We start from the raw sequence: 22,079 nt of genomic DNA on the forward strand, positions 1-22,079 counted from the left end.
CCGCTCATTAACCGGATTTAAACGCATGAATATGATCTGATTGGGTCGCAAATCGTTCGATTGAATATCATCTAATTTTTTTACTTATTTAATCAAAATGTAAAATCATATTTTAAAAAGTATTATAATAAAAATTGATGCCCAGTGTAGAAAAACTTATTATAGGAAAGAGTCGTAGAAATTTAAAATTTAATCTAAGGAATGATTAAATGTTTTTTCTTTACGTTTTAGCAAAGAGCCCCACTGGTTGTGTCACTCGATCAAAACCTTTTTTAATAGTTTAGTATTAATGCATAATTTTCATTAAATATTTTTAAAATTTGGTTTTCGTGCTTAAAGTTTAAAAATCAAGTTTAAAGTTTTTTAAATTTATTGTGTGTAGGCTTTAGACTTTTAGGCTTTTCTACCATTGGGATATGCAGGTTAGGATATGCAGGTTTAGAACAGAAGAAACATTCACACTATTCGGCAAAATTGGACAGGACTCAGGCTGAGCATGACGTAGCAAATATGAAACTTTCAACTTAATGAAATTTTTTTTCAAGGTCTTGGGTAGATGTAAAGGAGTTTTTATTCAGTAAATGCTTGTATTCTCACTCAAGAGTTCAATCCAAATAAAAACCCTTCGGTATTTTTAGTTTTTCATACATTCAACAGTTGAGCTCTTAGTTGAGGATCCTGCGATATTAATACTAAATCATGTTTATCCAGGTTTTTTATCCTCAACTTTTGCCTTGGTATACTCTCTAAGCAAATTTTTATTCTTATACCAGCCATCTAATTAAATATAATTAAATGGCTGGTATAAGAAATAATTATAGTTAAATAAAATATTTATAATAATTATAGAAAATATTCCTAAATCAAAACTTAACCGAAGAGTAATTTTAGAAAATTTTGGTTTAAGTTAAGTTAAGCAAGTGCGCCAATGCTGTCCTTGGTCTGTCGTACTTGACATTTATATATACAAACACTTTTACCTTGCACAAAAGAGTTTCCTGCAGCAGCAAATGACATTTTGTTTATGAGCAGCAGTTGACGCGTTTACAGCAGCCATTTTATTTCATTGAACTAAAAGCTTTTTAAGTCAAAGAAAAAAAAACGAGTATCTAGTTTTAAGCAATTCGATAACATAAAAATATACAACTTTGAGTTGTTTAAAGTGCAATATTCAGAAGAATCCATTACAAAATTTTTTTAAATATATTAATTTCAATCGTAGGACTTTAATTTCCCACATTTACGAAGTTGTTACTAAGTTGATTTTTTTTACGGATTTTTAGTAACTTTTTTTATGTGTTTGTTCAAGGTTTTTAATCATATTTTCTAAATTTGAACACACATAAATATTATTGATCAATTTACGTTAATACTAAACCAGTAATAAAGATTTTAAATAAGAGAAAATTTAATTATTGGCAGTCAATCTGCTTCGCAGTAACTCCGCAAATCATTTATTTAGAGGATTACTGTCCTTCTGCGACTTAACAAGAAGACATACAAAGCAACGGTTTTTTTGCAAGCCAAGTTTACCTTTATTTTGGTCACTAAAACATCAAAATAATATGTACAATACGGAATGAATTAAATGGAATTTTGTCCTCTTTGACAACATAAAGCACATACAAAAACATAGATTTTATATAATTGACGAATGCTCGCACAGCAGGCAATCTGTTTTCAACGACTGCTTTATGGGTATAAAAGTTGCTGTTAAACTAATAGCTCTAAAATTATTGTTTACACCGACTATTTGTTCTTATTTTTATGAAGGTTTTTTGAGGTGGAAAATTGCTGATGCGTAGCCTAACCCAAATCTGATAGTAAAATTAGCTCTGCAATTGTAAATTAAGCTAGTATTAGTTTATCCATTAGAAATTCTATCACAAATTTGTTTCCATGAAATAATAATAATAATAAAAAAAATGAATTTTCTTAGTAAAAAATTTATTAAGGCTACAAGAAAGTATGTGAAGTTCAGATTTTATAAAATTGGATTGAAGAAACCATCATATAAAATGTAATAAGATGTGCATCAAATTTATTTATTGGTTATGAGTTTAAGTATTTAAATTTTTCACACATCTTTATGTGAATACATCAACTTAGGTATTTCTTTTTAAATGTTTCACTAATATATTTAATGAATTCACTCTTCACCTCTAGAAAGAAGAAAAATTTACATTTAAGATAAAAATAATGAAATGCAAATAAAGAAAATTTCTGAGCAATACACAGATAAAAATGTAAGGAATTTATCTTAAGTTTGGTTATTATAAGTTCATTATGGAGGTTCATTTTCTAATTCATTCAAATTCATGATTTAATTGATTTCATTTTCTTTTAGATATAATAAAGTAGTTTAAACAAAGTCATGGAATCAGAAATTCCTCTTAGAGTTGCCTTTCATGGGTAAGTGTTTTATTTTTAAAATAAGCTTTTTACATGTGTAACTATTAAAAGGTTGTTAGGATATTGAGTATAATTGTTGGTATAGCAGTAGTTGCTGCTTTTAAGGACTTATCAAGCATAGCTCGAAATAGACCTCTAAATAGCAATAACTTGTATTATGCAAGTTTTTATAAAGTATATGCACGAATCCTTTGATGTCCTATATATTTTTGTTGTTATGCATATTTTTAGTTATTCAGTTTATACTTTTTCTAAATTTTATTTATTCTAATTTTAAGTTGTAACAATTAAATCAGCCATATAAAAAATAGACAGAAAAAAAAGTTTGCTTTAATCCTATTTGGAATAACTTGTCTTTTTCTTGACAGTCTTTAAGTTTGGTTAAATTATAAACACACACATACAATAATATGCATTTATAAAACATAAAAATCTAAAAATGTTTTTCTTGTTTTAGTTACTCTTGTTTTAATCAAAGTTCATGAAATCAAAAACTAATAATAAAACTATATTTTTCATTAAATAGAACTTAAAATGGCATCCTCTTTTGTCCCTTTAAATTTGACATTTTAAAAGATATATTTGATAACTAAATTTTTCTTTAAAAGACATTTTTAAAACCTCAAATAAAAATGATGATAATAATAATAGTAATAGTAATAGTAATAGTAATAGTAATAGTAATAGTAATAGTAATAATAATAATAATAATAATAACAACAGCAACAACAACAACAACAACAACAACAACAACAACAACAACAACAACAACAACAACAACAACAACAATAAGAATAATAATAATAATAATAATAATAATAATAATAATAATAATAATAATAATAATAATAATAATAATAATAATAATAATAATAATAATAATAATAATAATAATAATAATAATAATAATAATAATAATAATAATAATAATAATAATAATAATAATAATAATAATAATAATAATAATAATAATAATAATAATAATAATAATAGTAATAATTATAATAATAATGATGATGATGATAATAAAATTGAAGAACACTTTTTTTTATCATTAAGTTTGTTAAGTATAGCATGAAGCATTCTAATGTGCAATAAATAATTAGTGTAATAACAGTAATTTGTCTGTTAACTAATTGGTACAGTGGAGAAAATAGAATTAGCCTCACCATGTACTGATCCATTATTTTGTAAATCTGTAAGCAAGTTTGGGCTGTGCATCTTTTGTATCCACACACATATATATTCATTGTTACAAACAACAACTTTTTAGATTATAATATAGCATAATTAAATTGTGGTACATTTGATAAAACCATAAAATGTATAATACTTGATATTTGCGGTAACAAATAGAATTAGCCTCATCGATAATTATTTTCAGTTTACTTGTATATTTTGATCTGGTGATACGCATTTGTGACTTAGTTTTTTATTTTTATTTGTAAGTTAAACAAAGACTGCAAAATCAGTGCTCAAAAATTTTTTAACATTTGGTTTTTGATACCTTAATTTGAAATGGGACGTGGTAAGCGTTTAAAGAATGAAGAATTAGCAGTAATCAAAGCATACAAAGATACAGGCTTATCTAATCTGGAAATTGCAAAGAAAATCAAAAGATCTGCAAAAGTGGTTAATAATTACTTCAAGATTAGCGTTAATTATGGAGCTTAAAAGGGAAGTGATGGCAAACGTAAAATTGATAATCGTACTAATTGAGTTATTGTACGTCGTGCTGCTGCTCAGCACATGAATGCATCTCAAGTTCGTGCTGATTTACAATTGCCTGTATCTGTTCAACGTGTGAGACAAATCTTATATGAAGATATAAACACAATTTGGAAAAAGCGTAAACCAAAACCAAAACTTTCTGCTCGTCATAAAGAAGTTAGATTACAATTTGCAAAAGAACACATGTCTTGGCAAGAAGAGTGGCATCAAGTTCTCCTTAGTGATGAAAAAAAGTTCAATCTAGATGATCCTGATGGTTATCAATATTAATGGCACGATCTTCGAAAAGAGAAAATAACTCGGATGAGTCGTAACTTTGGTGGTGGAAATGTTATGGTTTGGGGGGCTTTTTCCTTTGCTAGAAATCTTCCACTGGCATGGATTTCAACAAAAATGAATTCACAGGACTATATTGACTTATTAGAAATAAGTTTGCTTGAACATGGTGAGGAATTGATGGGTAAAAATTTCACTTTCCAACAAGATAATGCTACTATCCATAATTCAAAGCTTACAAAAGCTTTGTTTAGAGAAAAAAATATTTACGTAATGGAATGGCCCTCATGTAGTCCAGATCTTAACCCAATCGAAAATCTGTGGGGAATACTTTCTAGAAAGGTTTATAAAAATAGTATGCAGTTTGAAAACACCTTGGACCTGAAAGCTCGTATCAGAGAAGCTTGGAATGAAATATCTATAGAAACTATCCAAAATCTTGTGACTAGTATGTCAAGTTGCATACTTGAAGTCATTAAAAATTCAGGAAGCAATACTAAATATTAAATGAACATAAAAACAAAATATTTTCTTTATTTTTTTTGTATATAACGTTAATGAGGCTAATTCAATTTTCTCCACAAATTGAATAATTTAAATTTTTTTTCCATTTGTAATTAATTAAACATACCAATTTATAAACTTTTTAGTCGTAGTAGAAGATAATAAGAAATAAAGTAGATTTAATAATTGTTTCACTGCGATTTTTGTTAAATTAGAACAAAAAATAAAGGTGAGGCTAATTCTCTTTTCTCCGCTGTATCTGTATATTAATTCATTAACTAACCCATTCTTATTTTTAAAATTGTACTTCTGAATAATTTTTTTTTTTTACTTATTTAAATTTTTTCAGTGATGTTATGTGTTTGGTAATGGAAACTGGGATCAGATTTGATGACTTATGCGATGACATTCGAGAATTATGTAAATTTCAAAATGATGAGGTTTTTACAATGAAATGGATTGATGAAGAAGGTTTGTAATAAAGTTGTTGGAGAAAAAAGTGATTTAAGTACTTTTATGATCTTTTGTGATAATTAATTCTAGGTGATGCATGTACTTTATCGAATCAAGTTGAACTAGATGAAGCCATTCGCTTATTTTTTGCAAATGATGAATCTCAGCTTGTCATTAATAGTAAGAATGTTTCTAAATTTTTGGTCTGAGTTGTTATTGAGAATTCTTTTTATAGATTTTTGTCAATTCATAAGTTTAGTTTCATTTTTATCTTTTTGAGCTTTTTCCAACTCTTTGAATTTTTTCCTAATGCATATGTTTGGTTGCTTTGAATAGTTTTTTTTTTTCAAAGTGTTCAAGTTTGAAGCTTTTCTTCTTTTTTCTTCCTACTTTTTCAGTTTTTCATGTTGATATTTATTTTTCATGATAAAAGTTCTTATTTTTTTTAAGGATTATCTGTGTTTTTTAGTTTTTAAAGGAGTACCTGAAAAACCAGGAATGCTACTTCCAGGAGAAGATCGTAAGTATTTTAGCTTTTCTTGTATACTTTTATAATGATATAACTAAAGATATTTAATCATAAAATGAAACTTTTACCTACTAAAGAGTTCATAAATGTTTTCATAACTACAATGCTACGATGTTGATAAGTTTAATTTTTTTTTTTTAAAAAAAAAACTATTTCAAAGACATCAGCATTCTAAACTCATTCTTTTTTTTTCTAAAACTCTTTATCTTAAGTTTCATTTAGGTTTATACAGACGTGGTGCTCGCAGGTGGCGCAAAATTTATCAATTTAATGGTCACTCCTTTGTTGCTCGTCGATTTGGAAAGGTAATACTGTTTTATGTATAACAGTAATGATATTATTAATAATAATAACAAGAACAATAATAATAAAAATAATAATAATAAAAATGATATTGATAAAAATACTAATAGTAATACCAAAAACAATAATATAATGAATAATGTTTAAACTTTCTAAACAACTATTTCTAGAAATGAAACTTTTATTAAAGTAATTAAATTCAAGAAATAAATTTAAGATATCATATAAAGTTAAATTTAAAATTGACCTTTTTTATATATCACAATTACACATAGTGCATTCTGTATTAACTTATAACATTTTAGCACTATAAATTTTGTATTTATAAGTGACATGTTTTGCAAAAAGGACCTTTCTTAATTTTCTATTACATATCCAGTAGGGTGCCACAAAAATAAAACCAAAAAAGTTCTCTACTGATTTCCATTCGATGGCCCTAAAAATGAGTACTTAAAAAATGTTTTAGGGCTCTATTATGACTGAAAGTGATGGATTTCAGTGTTAAGCTGACTCATCCTCAATAGAAACCACCAGGTTTAGATTGTGATTTTTCTTTTCATTTGGAAATAAGAAAACAATAAGATATGTGTAAATCATTTGCAATTTTCACTATTTAAGCTTGTTTGTTCGCATTTATAAATCAATATTTAATAAGAAAAATAAGTTAAAAAATGAAAAATAATATTTGTTAGCAAAGCAAAAGTGAAAATTTAGACCAAAAAAAAAAAAAAAACAAACAAATTTCTTAACAATTTCCAAGCTCCTTTTTGGTCAAATTTTTTTCTCTGGTTGCTGCAATAAAATCTTGAAGGAGCTTAATGTTCCTTTTTGCAGCATAATGTTCCTTTTGCAGCATAATGTTCCTTTTTGTAGCTTTGTTTTATATGAGACCTCTTCATTCCCCAAGGAAAACACAAAGAGTTGGGGGGTTAAGTACCAGGTATGGTGCCCTATGCTCATAATCAAAGCATTTTTAATCTTCTTATTGACTTTTCTCAAGGCATAGGCTGTCTGGATAACTTTCAAATAATTAAGTCTAAAACCCTAAAAAATTTTTAAAGAACCCTGGAACATAAGAAATTGCAGCAAACAGCTTTTAATTCCTGCTGAATATCTTCTGTCATAGAGTCATGTGACACTAAAACATTATTGATTTCCTTTAATTCCCTCCATCTTTCCAATTCTTTATCTTACAACTTATCTAACTTGTTCTTTCTCAAATTTACATCTCCATTTACCCTTGTTTCTATGTATCCTTTATTTTCCAAATTCTGATCTTCACCTAGAAAAGATTTAAATCTCTTAAGACAAGTATAAATTAAGTTATATTTGTTTTTTAGGAAGATGACCAAACCAAGGATAGGATTTAATATTTTTGTATGTTTTTTGTATATTTTTTAATATAATATTTTTGTAAATATTTAAAAGGAATTTATATACCAGTTATAAGCTTATTAAACAATATGAAACATTACGCAAGTATATAATATGGCAAGTTTTTTTTTAAATCTTGTTTATAGATTTTTGAAGTTGATTTAATCTTCTCAAATGTAGCACAAATAAAAATGAAATGATTAGATTTTGTTTCAAAGTTATATTATATAAATTACATCTCTTAAGAATCTGGCAAAAAATCATATTGCTTTATATCTTCCAGCTTGGCATTAGCAAGGATTTTTTTCCTTTTTAAAGTTCTTTGTAGAGATGTGAGGAAATCTTCTCACTTATCTCGGTTATCAGGGCTGCTGTCCTAGTTCAGAGTGGAGAATATCATTGATTTCTTGTATTTTACATGGGCTTAAATGATTTTGAGCTTAATGTTGTACACAAAACCACAAATTCCTTGCCAAACCCAGCATTTGTCCAAATTCTCTTAACCCAAGATAACAAACAGGGATTTCCTGGAACTTACAAACGAAGTTTTCACAAACAGCACACTTGGATTTTGATTTTAACTTGCAACCAACATTAATAGAACTGGGTATGTACTTGTGACTTGTAGAGGATAAATTGATAGTATCTTAAAATATCATCACTGGATGGAAGCTGTTTTTGAGGTAAATCCCTAAGTGGGTACTTTAACAGGTAATTATACTGTACCTTTTCAATGACATTTAAAACTTAAAATAATCAGTTAGAAATTATGTAACAATCAGAAATTATGTAACAGAAACTATGTAAGTATGTAATAGGGTGAATGGCATATTTAAATCAGCAGGAGAGGGGCACTTGTGATCTTATTCCTCATTGCTTTTCACAAGATATGTTAAATATTAAATCAAAAGATAAATAATACTATAATGTTTATCCACAAGTTATTGGTGCAGCTCAATTTCCAGGGTAACTATGTACACTGAAGATTGAGAAAGCTGCATCAACATCTATTATTATACACTACTTTCTCTATGTAAATTTAAAGTGGAAAACTTGAGTTTTTTTGTTAAAGACAAGTCAGCTCAAAGACAAAACAGTAAAACTGAGAATTTTATCTATCACTATCAACATAGAAACCTAAAAAAAAAAACTGGGGGGTCATTCAGGGCCTATAGAATATGAATCAGTAGAGAGCACTTTGAAATTAAAAGTAGTACCTGTTTTGTGACACCCTAATTCTCTCACTTAAGTTTATACACTGGACAGTTTAACACAACTAACTAATTGATAAATGATTGTCTTTGAAGGTCCAGTTTTTAGTTTATACACTGCTTGTGTACCATGTAAACATTAGTTTGATAAGTTTGATAATCAAGGGTATAATTTGAGTATACAAAATGTCACAGTTTAACACAATTTATTAATTGGTAAAAGATTGTCTCTGAAGGTACAGTTTTACCTTAAATACATTGAGTCTATACAATTGACTGAAATTTTTCAAAATAAAGTTGTAAGTTTCCATTTTAAGTTTCCAAGTTTTCTCTATTAATTCTAAAAAAAAAAAAATTCTAATTGAAACAAGAAGTTATAGATTACATAAATTTGTTTCTAATATTGCTGAAAACTAATTGGTAAGTTTGTTTTAAAAATAGGGTTAAACTAAACCCTTGTGTAGCATCTCAGTTAAGTAATGGAGTTGGTAGAAACCTTCTACTTTCTGTTTTAATAAAGAGATAATTTCTGATGAAATTTTTAGATGACCCCTTGTCCTATCTGCAAAGATTTCATTTGGGGACTAGGAAGACAGGTAAGCAATCTTTCAACTGAATATTTATATTTGATTGCTGTTTATACATTTTAAAAATATTTAACAATTAACACTTTTAAAAATATAATGAAGATATTTTAATTGGTAGGGTGTAAAATGCATGAACTGCAAATATATGGTGCATAAGAGATGCCATAGAGTTGTCAAGCTTGTTTGTGGTCAACAGGTATTTTTTACAGTTTTATTGATTACTAATCATATTAACACAGTAAAAAAGAAAAATAATCGATCAAAATATAATATTTATCATATCATTTAAAATATAATATGTATCCTGTCCTCATTAATCATCTTTTACAGTTGGTGCAAAAATGCACACAATTTAAATCTAAAACACAAAATTTTCAGTTTTTAATGTCAGGAGTTTTTTTAACAGGATTTATTATAAATTTGTTTCCTTACAAATCACTTAGCATAGTTTCTTTGTAATTTTCCACTTTATAAGCATAGTTTTGTTTAACATCTCTTTATTTTTTTGTGTATAAATTTTTTAGATTTCTTGAGAATCAATATGTATTTATAATATAGTTTTTTTATGTGTTGTTATATTTCAGAAAAGTTTGTTTTTGGATGAGGTTGTCTGTTTAAAGTTTAAATCTATATCAGATTCAATTAAAATCTCTTTAGATACCACATACTGGGCTCTCACAATCTCATAGTATGCCTCCTACTGGAATTGTGAATGAAGTGGTCTCTTTAAGTGGTTCTGTCAGAAGTGGTGTGTATATTTAAGTTTTATTGCATGGTAACAACAAAAAAATATAGTAAAAAGCCTCCTAAAGGTTCTTTTTTTTTTTTGTTTGCACCTTAAGCTAAGAAAAATTTCCAATAAGTTTAACATTTTTGATAGTTTTGTAATGCTAAAATTTATTTACTCTCAAACTTTTATCAAATTGTATCATGTATAATAAAATACTGATAGGTTTTAATAATTCAAAATGTTCCAGGTCGAAGTCCTGGTTCGCGTCGCAAAGGTCTTGTTAAAACAGATTTTGTTGATAGAGATATTGAACCTTCAAATGGATTTCGCATTGGTCTTAATGACTTTGAATTTATACGTGTCATTGGCCGTGGAAGCTATGCTAAAGTGATGATGGTATTATTTTTGTTCTTCAAGTTCTTTTTTTTAAAATACATATATATATATATATATTTTAATGCAACACTTATACAATGGAAACATTCAACAACACCTGTTTTTGCTTTGCAAAAAAAATTTCAATTTTCAATAAGTAAAAGTACCAAAAAATGTTAAAAGTTAAAAATAAAGAGATTAAAAATATGAAATATTCAAAAGTTGCTCCCAAAGCTACTAAAGTAGTTGCTTTTGAATAAATTTCAGTTTCAATTAATTTATGGTACCCTGTTTTGAAATGTCAAGAACTCCAAAGTAAATCAAGCTTAAAAAAGTCTGTTAATTTAAATTCAGAATGCTTTACTGAGTGAAATTTTTTGCTTAGGTGCGGCTGAAAGAAACTGATAGAATATATGCTATGAAAGTTATTAAAAAAGAGTTAGTTAATGATGATGAAGATATTGACTGGGTACAAACAGAAAAACATGTGTTTGAAATTGCTTCAAACCATCCATTTCTTGTTGGGCTTCACTCATGTTTTCAGTCAAGGAGCAGGTTTTTTTTTATTTTTGGCTTTCACTTCTCAGTTGCAGATTGTTGTTAGTTCTTTGTGTGTTTCATTTGTGTAATTTAGGTTATTTTTTGTCATTGAATTTGTAAATGGTGGTGATCTAATGTTCCATATGCAGCGAATGAGAAGACTAGAAGAATCACATGCTAGGTGTGTGTGTTTTTAAAGTCTTTATTTTTAAATTTTTAATTAAAAAATTTTCTGATGAAACTTTCAAAGGTTTTGTTCATTTGTTTAGGTTTTATGCAGCTGAAATCTGTTGTGCTTTAAACTACTTGCATGAAAAAGGTTCTTTCTTTAGAAAAATTTTCTTGCTCACATTTGTTTGTGTGTATATTTTTATGTTGTTAACAAAAACAGTTGGGTTATTCCATATGAAATCATCAAAAGAAAAAAAAGTAAACCTTTTTTGTCACCCTTATGTCTCAGAATCTCAGAATATTTTTAGTCTACAATAAATAAATTATAGTTTTAAAAGTTCTGACTAAAAATACAAATGGGTTCTTAAGATCAGCTGAAACTATGCTGATTCAGCATTTTAATAACAATGTGAAAAACCAAAAAGCAACTTAATATCTTAATAATATTTTTTGGGAATTTTCTTAAAGTTTAGAACCCCATTAAATTTTTACTCAAGTAATTCAAAAATAGCACTCTCAGGACTTGATAGTCTCAAAAAATACCTTGTTTTTCCAATTCTTTTTTAAAATATTGACTTGTAAATTATTGATTTTTATAGCTATAATGTAGGCTGTCACCCTAAATCAATGGGAAAAAGTTTCATTTTATGTTATCTTTTTTTTTTTTCTTTTTTGAGGCCTACTGAAAAAAGTAAAATTCATAGTCTATCTCTCTTACACTTGATCAAATTATCCATTAAAAAAAACAACATATTTTTGGCATCTTTAAAACATAAATTTTATAACAAGAAACATTGAAATTTTTTTAAAAAAAAACATTTTTTAAACTGAAACTTTTCAGCATAGTATTATTTAGTGACTGGTTTAGAACTAATATTGTCATTGGTAGCAAAGGGGGAGGCAAAAAGGACAACTGCCTTCTTTGGATGAAAAGATGACTAAATAAAATTATGAAAATAGCATTCCAATTATGATTAATTTTTTTTTTTCAACTGCTGATGTTCTTTAAATATAAATCAGATATATTCAGATATGTCTGACCTGGTATTGTTGTGGGTGTAGAAATTAAGCATATAAATTTGGAATTGAGAACCTAGCACTTGTTATTTCTTTATTTTTCCAATAAAAAATTTAGCTGTTCCTTGGGGATTCATGAATTTGACTTTTATATCAAGTTCACTTAAATCTTCAGCAATACCTACCCACCAAAATCCATCATAAAAACAATACAATCGAAAAACATGCTTCCATTTTTTTAATGTTTAATGAAATCTCTTTTTTTTTTTTGGAATAATATTGAATACTTCAATATTTTTATCAAAATTTGTTTTTTTAGAACTTATTGTTTTTAAATTAATATGAATAGAATGATGATACAGAACAATGCCTACCTTACCTCTATCACCTTAATATGTGTTTTCTAACTTTGGTTGAGTTTCTTTTTTGAAAATAACTTAAAATAGATTCCCTTTATTTTGGATTTAAAAAAAGAATTCTTTAATGTTCTTTTTACATGACAGATTATTAAAATTAATCCAAAAATCTCCTCAGTAGTTACTTCAAGATGTATGCATACACTTAGGTATCATTTTTGAAAATTTTGATGAAAGTTAATCACTATTTTATTTGTTTCTAGTGAAATAGGGTTTCCCTTTTTTTTTTCCCTGGTAATGATAGAATCTTTTTGCTCTTGTTCAGCTTTCATTGAATTTTAAAAAAATACTCAGATACTTCAGTGTTGTTTGATATCTTCTTACATTTTCATGATTTCGGTACTAGTGTTAATATTTGTGCTTTATGGCAGTAGGCATTAGTCATTGAAATTTTTATTTGATTTAATACATTAAACTGTCTGGATCATGATCTTTGTTTATCTTACTGTTTGAGATGCTGGTGCTGGGGCTGTTTATTTCTGTTTTTAAAGAAGCTCCTTCAATATTATATGCCATTGGTATGATAAGTGTTGATGAACGACACTAATCTTCTCTTAATACAATCGTCTTCGTAGATGGTTTTTTTGACTGCAAAGCTGCTGGGGACAAAAAATGGCTCAGAAATACCTTTGTCAGAAGCAGCCAGCCAGATGAGCACCTTAGGTTTGAGCTTGCACTTTTTTTGATATTTAACGCTTGGTGGAGTCTTGTCTGTCACTGGAGTAGTAGGTGTCGTTTTCCATTGATTGTCGAGTGCGACAGCGTAAAGTAAGACTCATCATCAAGGATGACCATTTTTCCCTGAAAATCACAATAAAGATGATCAATGCCAGTCTTGATTTGCTCTTTCTGGCCCTCTTGTCGGTCAGGTATAGTATGTTTGGTATAGGTTGTCAGTGTACTTGGCAAGAGTTTTAATGATATGTGAATGACTGCATCGAAATTTTTGACTGGCTTGCCTCATTGAAACCCTGTCACTGGTCAAACATGTTTTTCAGACAATTGATGATCTTGGGGGTCATGATTTTGGCCTCATGACCACTTCCTTGCACTCTTTTGTGCTTAGAATTGTTCTGAGAACATTTTATTATATCATAGATAGTACTACTTGGAATTTGTTCAGCATTGAAGTGATCTACAGTGAACTTTTTACCTTGCACTTTATTATTCAAGTAGAATTTGTAAATCTGTTTTCTTACCTCTTCTTGCTTGGACATCATTTTTTTTCTTAATTTTTAACAATTATCTAAAAGCAAGTAAATTAACTTATAGAGAATTAAATGAGCTTTAAAATGGATGTAAGCATGAAAAAAAAATAGTTTAGCTTGTGACATTTAAAAGTCAGTTAAAGTCAGTCCAGATTTTTAAAAACCATCCGTTACAACAATATAATTCAACATCAAATTTGCTAGCCACATTATTTCTTGGTGTTCACAAAAAATATCTTTGAGTTGAATAAAATCTTGTTTTTCTAGAAAATCCAGTTTTGTGGTAACAAATGTTGCAAATTTTTCCAATGTCACATTTCTCCATATTAAACATGTTATTTATTTTTTAGCTTAAAATTTGCATAAAATACTAAAATTCTCAATATCATTTATTAACAAAATTTAAGTATAACCTTCTTTTTTTTAAAAAAAAAACAACATTTTTGCTTACTTTAAATATCAGTTAAACTTAGTTACAAAATAGCAATATATTAACTAGTTTCAATGTTTCTTATTATGGTATTTCTATAATTCAAATGTTATGTTTTTTTAAAGAAAATGGAAATGCATAAAATCTACCTTTACACTTTTTTATAAAATGCACCCTTTTGTTTGCCTTTAGTAAATACCTGGATGTTACCAGGAGCCTTTCCAGAGAAGGGGGGGCAAATTTTTAAAAGGTTACCTTAAGCTACCTAAAACAATTAAGTGTAATTTCCAAAAATTTTAAACAATAAAATTGCATTCTAGTTCAACAAAACTATTTAAAGTTTGAAAGTTGAAAAAAAAGTTTGAAAACTTTTGAAAAAATATTTTGACAATATAATTTTAACTTGAATGAATGATAATTTTGGTTTTAAATAGTTTTAAAAAAAATAACTTTATTTACACAGATACTGACATGCACATACATAATAAGTATGTACATCCCAGTATCTGCGTGAATAAAGTTTGCTTTAATTATTTTCTGCTTTATTTTAGAATTATCTGTAATCTGATTGGTTTCTATGCTGTTGAGAAGTGCTGTTTTTTAATAACACAGTGTGTAACTTTCTTTAGGTATAATTTACAGAGATTTAAAGTTAGACAATGTTTTATTAGACCCTGATGGTCATATTAAGCTTACTGACTATGGCATGTGCAAGGTACCTGGTTTTTATTACTTTGTGTTAAGAGATGATTATTGTTTTTCTTTAGATTTTTTTTCTCTTCGTTTTGCTTATTTGCATGTTTTTGTTTTAGGAAGGACTACATCCTGGAGAGAAAACCAGTACTTTTTGTGGTACCCCAAATTACATCGCCCCTGAAATATTAAGAGGAGAAGATTATGGTAAATTTGATCACAAATAATGATTGACCATCCATCAATTTAACTTTGAGGAGTTCACTTTGACAAACTGTAATCATTTCTTTAAGATTTTAAAACCATCAAAGAAAAAAAACTGGATAAAGATTTTTTCTTAACTAATTTGAAAAGAAGATTTAAAATTAAATTTAAAATATCTGGCCAAATTCTTTTGCAGCATTTCTCAGCTGAAAACCTTTTAAATAACTTTTGTATGTTAAATCTTGTATGTTTTTCTCTGAAAATAGGTTTACAAATCTGATTTTTAATACAATACTTGAATTTAACTACAAAATTTCAAAAAGATTTTTTGGTTTTTACACTGTTTATTTTTTTATTGGTAGTTAGATTTTAAAAAATGTGTATGATTTGAGGTAATGTTTAAAAAAACTTTCTTTTCAAAAAAAATTCTTGATTGAAAACTATTTAAATTGCATTAATCTTTTTTTTTTTTGTAAACAATAATGAAGTTGGTGCAGTTTTGAAATGCTAGCTGTTTCTGAAATAATACAGTTTTCTTTAGCATTTTCCTTATCATAATGGTACAACCACTGTTTCTTAATTTTATTTATTATTTTAATATAAGAAAGAATTGTTCTTTCATTATTTTTCTTTTAGGTGCAAGTGTTGACTGGTGGGCACTCGGTGTGTTACTTTATGAAATGCTTGCTGGTCGGTCTCCATTTGATATTGTCACGGCAACTGATAATCCTGATCAGAATACTGAAGATTATCTTTTCCAAGGTGAGCTCTAGAAAACCAATAAAAAGCCTGAAAAAGTATGAAGTTTGTTTTTTCTTTGTCTCGCTGTCACTTAATAATCTTGAAACATGCAAGCATAAAAAAGCAATATAAAACAATATTAAAATAATAATTAACACTTGTTTTATAGTAATTAAAATGTATTATAAATGTTTCACATTTCCTACTTTATATTTTATTGGTTGAATATATTGATTATGATAATACATGATAAATTATAATAATATAATAATAAAATATGCAGTTGTAGAAATCTTATAGAAAACATGTTATTGAAAATTTTTGATATATTTTTTAGTTGTAATCATAACTCTACAGTAACTTACAACTGATTTTTTTCTTATAATCTGAATCTTTCTGGTTTTCCATTACTTAAAATCATGATTATAAGTAATGGTTTTTTTAAATATAAAGAAGTTGAACATGTAATATATTTATTTATTTGGAATTATTATAGCTTAAAAAAATATATATATATTTAATTATTTTTAAATAGTAATTTTGGAGAAACCAATTCGAATTCCAAGATCTCTTTCTGTAAAGGCAGCCTCTTGTCTTAAAGGATTTCTTAATAAGGTTAGTTAACTGTAATGCATACTTTGATCATTACAAAATCACTTATAAGTGTGTATCATATCACTAACACAACAATCTCTAATACTGTTTTCATCAGCGACATCTTTGGCATGTTTGTTAGTTATAGTCTTCAGTAACAGTATTGACATATTTTCCTTGTGATTTTCATAGTCTTATTGAATATTTCTTTATGTTCAGAATCCTGAAGATCGTCTGGGTTGTCACTTACAGACAGGTTTTAGTGAGATTCAATCACATATATTTTTTAAACCCATGGACTGGGAGGCGGTAATTTAAAATTTTTATTTTAGTTGTCACATGTTTTAAGAGTTTAGAGATTTTATTACAACTGTATCTTTCTACTAAATTTGGTCTACTTAAATTTTTTTTATCACAATATTATTTTTTTTTTAAGAATTCTTTATCACAGTATTTTTTTTAAAAAAATTTCTTTATCACAATTTCTTAAATTTTTTTTAATATTATAATTTATTTAAATTTCTTTATCACGATAATATTTTTTAAATTTCTTTATCACAATAATTTTTTTTTTTAATTTCTTTTTCACAGTAATTTTTTTTTTTTTTTTTTAATTTTTTTATTACAATATTATTTTTTTAATTTTGCAAGCACAATATTTTTGTGACCTCTTCTTTAAAAAAAAGTTTTTTGTCTTTTTTTTATAAATTTCTTTTTCATAAAAAAACTTTAAATATTTTTATTTGTGTTTATTTAAATATTTTTCCTTTATAGCTTGAGCGCAGACAAATTGCTCCTCCGTTTAAACCAAAGGTTGATGCAGAGCATGATATTTTATCAAACTTTGACCCTCAGTTCACTACAGAGCCTGTACATTTGACGCCTGATGATCCGTAAGTTTTTATATGTAAATGCATTATCAAGTTTTTATATTTACACATATTAGAATATGACAATATATGTAATATATGCAATATATGTAGTAGTATGTATGCTTATGTTTGGCATACCAAGCATGAAAGACATCATAAATTCACACAACCACCATATTCTATAAAAAAAAAATAACAATATCAGAGAAAAAACTTGTAACTGCATGAATAAAACTAAGTGTCCTACATCAACAATTATCAAGTTTATCAAGCTATTGTCACCTCCAACAACCCAGAAACAAAAGAAAAAACCTATTATGGTATCAGCAAAACATCCTTCAAATTAAGATATGCCAAGCACTTAAAATCTTTTAATACTGAAATGTATAAGAGCAACAATGAATCATCTAAAAAGGTATGGAAAATAAAAGAAGAAAATTTTACACCTGTTGTAAATGGAAATTGTAAAGCGCTGAAAATTGTACAATCCAGGTACATACATACATACATACATACATACATACATACATACATACATACATACATACATACATACATACATACATACATACATACATACATACATACATACATACATACATACATACATGCATGCATGCATACATACATTCATATAAATTCGAATTAAACATGAATCATCTAATGATATTTTTTAAATAAACTAAAATAAATGTTTACTTCATTCCAAAATATCTAACGTTTATTTCAGTGCTTTACAATTTCCCATATATCTAACGTTTGGTTAGATATTTGAGACTTAAGCCAGTTTTTAGGTTCATAAAACACCCTTTCCCTTCCATTATGAGGTATTTATATGCAAAAAGAAGAAAATTTTAAAATTATCAAAAGAATACAAAAAAAAAATAAAATTATTACAAAAAAAAAAAAAAAATTTACTTAAAATTAAGGTTATTCAAAATTGGATAGTAATATAATGCAAATTCAAGTTCAAGCTACTTATTTCATATTGGAAAAGTTTGATTTCTTGGAAGCATTTCTTATTTATTACATTAAAGTGCAAAAATAAAATTGTCCAATTTTTATTTTGTCCTGCACATGAATTCCAAAATAGCTCCAAATGTGATACATCTTTTGAGAGAATGTGATCAAAATAATGCTGCAGCATGCTGTAGTTTTCACAACAAACTTTTTATTGTGGAAAGCACTCCTTATACTCATCAATTAACTTGCTCTGGAAGATAAAGCTTTCTAGTATCATCCAAAGCATAATGGCTTTTTCGTCCTCTAAAAGACTTGATATGAGCAATAATACTATTCACAATATGTTCAGAAAAGGCAAGATATGGGTTTTTGTATTATCCTTGTAGGCTCATAGGAGGAACTCCTAAAAATTAAGCATTTACAGAACCAATATAATCAAGTAGTTTAACTAGCTGTTTAACATTGTTAGCTGTCAAGTTGAATAAATTGTTTTGTAATTATTGAGTGAAAAATGGTTAAATTACATTTATACATTGTTATATTAATTGTTTGATTACTTATTTGAATAATTCTTTAGTAAATAATATTTTATATATTCTCATATACTCACCAGTCTTAACAAGAGCTTTTCTGATTCTTTCTACTTTTGCTTTTCCAATGCCAAAGATTAAAAAAGTGTTGATGCAAGCTGGAATCCTGACAGTACTTTCATCTTTTGCCACTTTAATCCAATAAGAGAATCATTTAGTGTGAGTCATAAGAGTGGTCATGTAGTAATGGTGTTTCTTCTACTTATTGAGATCTTTTTTATTTTATGACCTTAATGATTGAAACAAAAAAAGTGTCTTGCTGATCATTACTTTGTATTTTGTTAAAGTGTGCTAGTAATAGTTCCCTCTATTTCGGTGTCATTATTTAAAAATATAACACTTGCAGTATCAGGGATGGCACATGTGATGGTGATTGATAATCACATGTGATGATAATTGTTCATTTCTTTCTCTTTCCCACTTTCAATCAAGCTTTTGTCTTTTTTTTGGATTTTCTGTAATTTCAAAATATTTGCATTTATCTGCCTTTATAATAATAGCAAAGTGTAACATCATAAAAGGATTTTGATTGGCTTTAAGGCAGATTGTTATGAACAATGCTCTTTTATAGTAAGATTTGGATATCTCCTTGTGATACCTCCTTATGATACTTTTTTCATGTTTAAAGTTAGGGGTGATTTAATTTTTACTTTAATGATTTATATATTTGTAAGGATGTAGCAACAGGCTTACTATATAGTAAGGGGAATAGCTCAAAAAATCAAAAAATGGGACATCACTGGTTCTCCCCTTGCACCCTTTATATATATATATGACACACACAGTACTGATCATAAAAATAGCGCACCCCGCATTATTTTCTTTTAATTGAATTTTACAGTGTGTTTCTATGTATTTCATTTTAATGGTATTTCCTACGATAACTTACAAGTTGGAACTTGCATTATGGACATAAATACGACAATGTAATATTAAAAACTTTTACTTTCAAATTTTGTTGTGTGAATGTGCTCAATTAAATAGCACATCCTAGTTGAGAATCCCATTTGTTATTATATATTGGAGTTTTTCAATAAAATTTTTTTAGTGAGAACTAGAACCTTTTAAATATTATTTGTAGTTTCATTTTTTTGTAGTATATGAACATGGGGTGCAACAAAAATTACTGTGTAGAAATGTGTAGAGAAAAGAAAAATAGTTTTATATTTGTTATCAAATTGAGTTAACATTTCTCAAATGTCGTGTCAACTAAGGTTTTCTAGAAAATTGGCTCAAAACTGTTGTAAAAATATTGAAAAACAATACCACTGGTAATAAATTTTGAAAGCCATCACTAGGAAAAACTTTAACCAATTTGGACCACCATATTGTAAGAATGAGTAAAAAAAGATCCTTTTTTAACTTCTAATGAAATAAAAACCAAAATGGAAGAGCAGTATCATGTAGTTATGTCAGCCCCAACCATTCGTCATTGTTTACAAGAAGACAGCCTTCGAGGCTGTATAGCGAAAGAAAAACCCCTTGTTTTAAAATGAATTCTGCTAAAGCGATTAAGGTTTTCAAAAATGTTCTTAAGTAAAATATGTAGACCAATTTCTGATATCGGTATCAGGACGAGGAGGAGATAAGGTACTGAGTACAAAAAAGTTATCATCTTTTGTATAATTTATGGAGAGTGGAATATTAACGAAAGTGTTGTAGTAGTATGCTTTTTTATATACATTCTAACACAGGAAACAAGAATGAGTTCTTGGGACTAATTCTTGGGGAAGTTCTTTTTTAGCTTGCTTGTAGACAATATTATTTTAAGAGAGGTGCAGAAGCATTAGTTCATGCAGCTTGCCTGTTACAACTGGATCTGATGTATTGACTTTTATTCACTTCCATTCTTATTGGTCTGAAATTGGTGTCAGCATACTTTACAGCAAACCCCTCAATTAGGCAAACAAAGAATGATTATCAAGAGCTATTGGAGTTATCAGTTATATTTCTTGGTAAGGAATCTACCTACCAAATACATGACATCTGATCACCCTTACTGGGTGGCAAAGTTTATCTTCATTCTGAAAATATTTATGCTTAATGAGCAGTTTTGTCTGAATGCAAGAAAGAAAAAGGTTTTGGAAAAAAACTGTATTTTTACTGTGACAATTTACATACAAATTTAGTTTTCAGCACTACTAGTTTTATGTGTTCCAAAGATTGACTTCCAATTGATAAAGGACTTGATATAACACAATGAACCGAATATCGTTAAGGCCACAATGAAAAAGATGGTAGGACATTTATGGTATCTCCATGTGACAAACGAAGTTGCTGAAAGGAGTTGCACTGACTCAATATGATGACCAACCTCAATTTCTTTTACAAGTGTTTTCTGAATATAAAAGATCTTATCTGTTTTTCAAATTTAAGGTTTAGTACATAAAACGGTGTATTTTAATGACGTACTTTAATGACGTATTGAGAAATATAAAAATAATTTTGTCTTTGACACAAAAATATTTTTTTGCATTAAATTTTTTTTTTAGAAATTAATTATTATTCAATAGGAGCATAAACTTTCCTAAAAAAAACACCTCGTCTCTCGGCTTTTACAGCGTAAGGTTTTACTTTATTATGATTTATTATTTAGGTCTATGCTCGATAAAATTGATCAGTCGGAATTTGATGGCTTCGAATACATTAACCCGTTACTCATGTCAAGTGAAGATGCTGTTTAATTGTAGCGAAAATCAGTGTATGCTAACCCGCTATTTATTTTTCTATCCTCGACGTTTATATTTAGTAATTTTTTTTTTTTTTTTTGTAAAAAAAAAAGTTTTTTAAATAGGTTATATGAGAAAGCAGCATGATTTATGATTTTTACAGCTAATTTATTCTATTGAGTAATTTTTTTGGAATTTTTTTTGAAAACTTTTCTTACTGCAAAAAAAATACTTCGTTGAAATTAAATAGAAAAATTAGTTTAATTAAACGTTCCAAGCGATTTTTCTTAGGTATACTCTACTCGTATGTTTTAATTTTATTACTTATGACATACTTGTCATTTTCACTTGATAAATATACATATTTTAAATTACAATTTATATATTTACTGGAAACCGCTCGATAAATTATTTAAATGCACAATTGTTTATGAGAAGAAGTATGCTGAAATGTTATGTCATCAGTTATATAATTATATTTGGTGT

At 27.4% G+C, this 22,079-nt stretch overlaps 1 protein-coding gene across 1 annotated transcript; it reads left to right on the top strand.

Annotated features, from left to right (window-relative positions):
- The first annotated feature begins 1,565 nt into the window (after window positions 1-1,565).
- LOC145185243 (protein kinase C iota type-like) lies at window positions 1,566-21,822 on the top strand. The gene is made up of 20 exons (XM_090097985.1): window positions 1,566-2,246; window positions 2,348-2,412; window positions 5,273-5,394; window positions 5,467-5,556; window positions 5,846-5,896; window positions 6,128-6,210; window positions 9,339-9,389; window positions 9,499-9,576; window positions 10,038-10,128; window positions 10,358-10,506; window positions 10,871-11,040; window positions 11,120-11,206; window positions 11,295-11,344; window positions 14,897-14,982; window positions 15,080-15,167; window positions 15,801-15,926; window positions 16,441-16,520; window positions 16,719-16,808; window positions 17,274-17,392; window positions 21,521-21,822. The coding sequence occupies exons 2-20, from the start codon at window positions 2,375-2,377 to the stop codon at window positions 21,606-21,608; spliced, it is 1,737 nt and encodes a 578-aa protein (XP_089954111.1). The 5' UTR covers window positions 1,566-2,246; window positions 2,348-2,374; the 3' UTR covers window positions 21,609-21,822.
- The last annotated feature ends 257 nt before the right edge of the window (window positions 21,823-22,079 follow it).

This window comes from Hydra viridissima, unplaced genomic scaffold, assembly GCF_058129835.1.
Source record: "Hydra viridissima isolate aposymbiotic clone 2 unplaced genomic scaffold, HvirCarnegie_v1 scaffold_9, whole genome shotgun sequence".
Lineage (NCBI taxonomy): Eukaryota > Metazoa > Cnidaria > Hydrozoa > Anthoathecata > Hydridae > Hydra > Hydra viridissima.

Coding starts and splice junctions, on each gene's coding strand:
- LOC145185243 (XM_090097985.1), top strand. CDS start 2,375: ATGGAATCAGAAATTCCTCTTAGAGTTGCCTTTCATGG. Junction 9,390..9,498: donor TTTGGGGACTAGGAAGACAG/GTAAGCAATCTT, acceptor TTTAATTGGTAG/GGTGTAAAATGCATGAACTG. Junction 15,168..15,800: donor ATTAAGAGGAGAAGATTATG/GTAAATTTGATC, acceptor TTTTTCTTTTAG/GTGCAAGTGTTGACTGGTGG.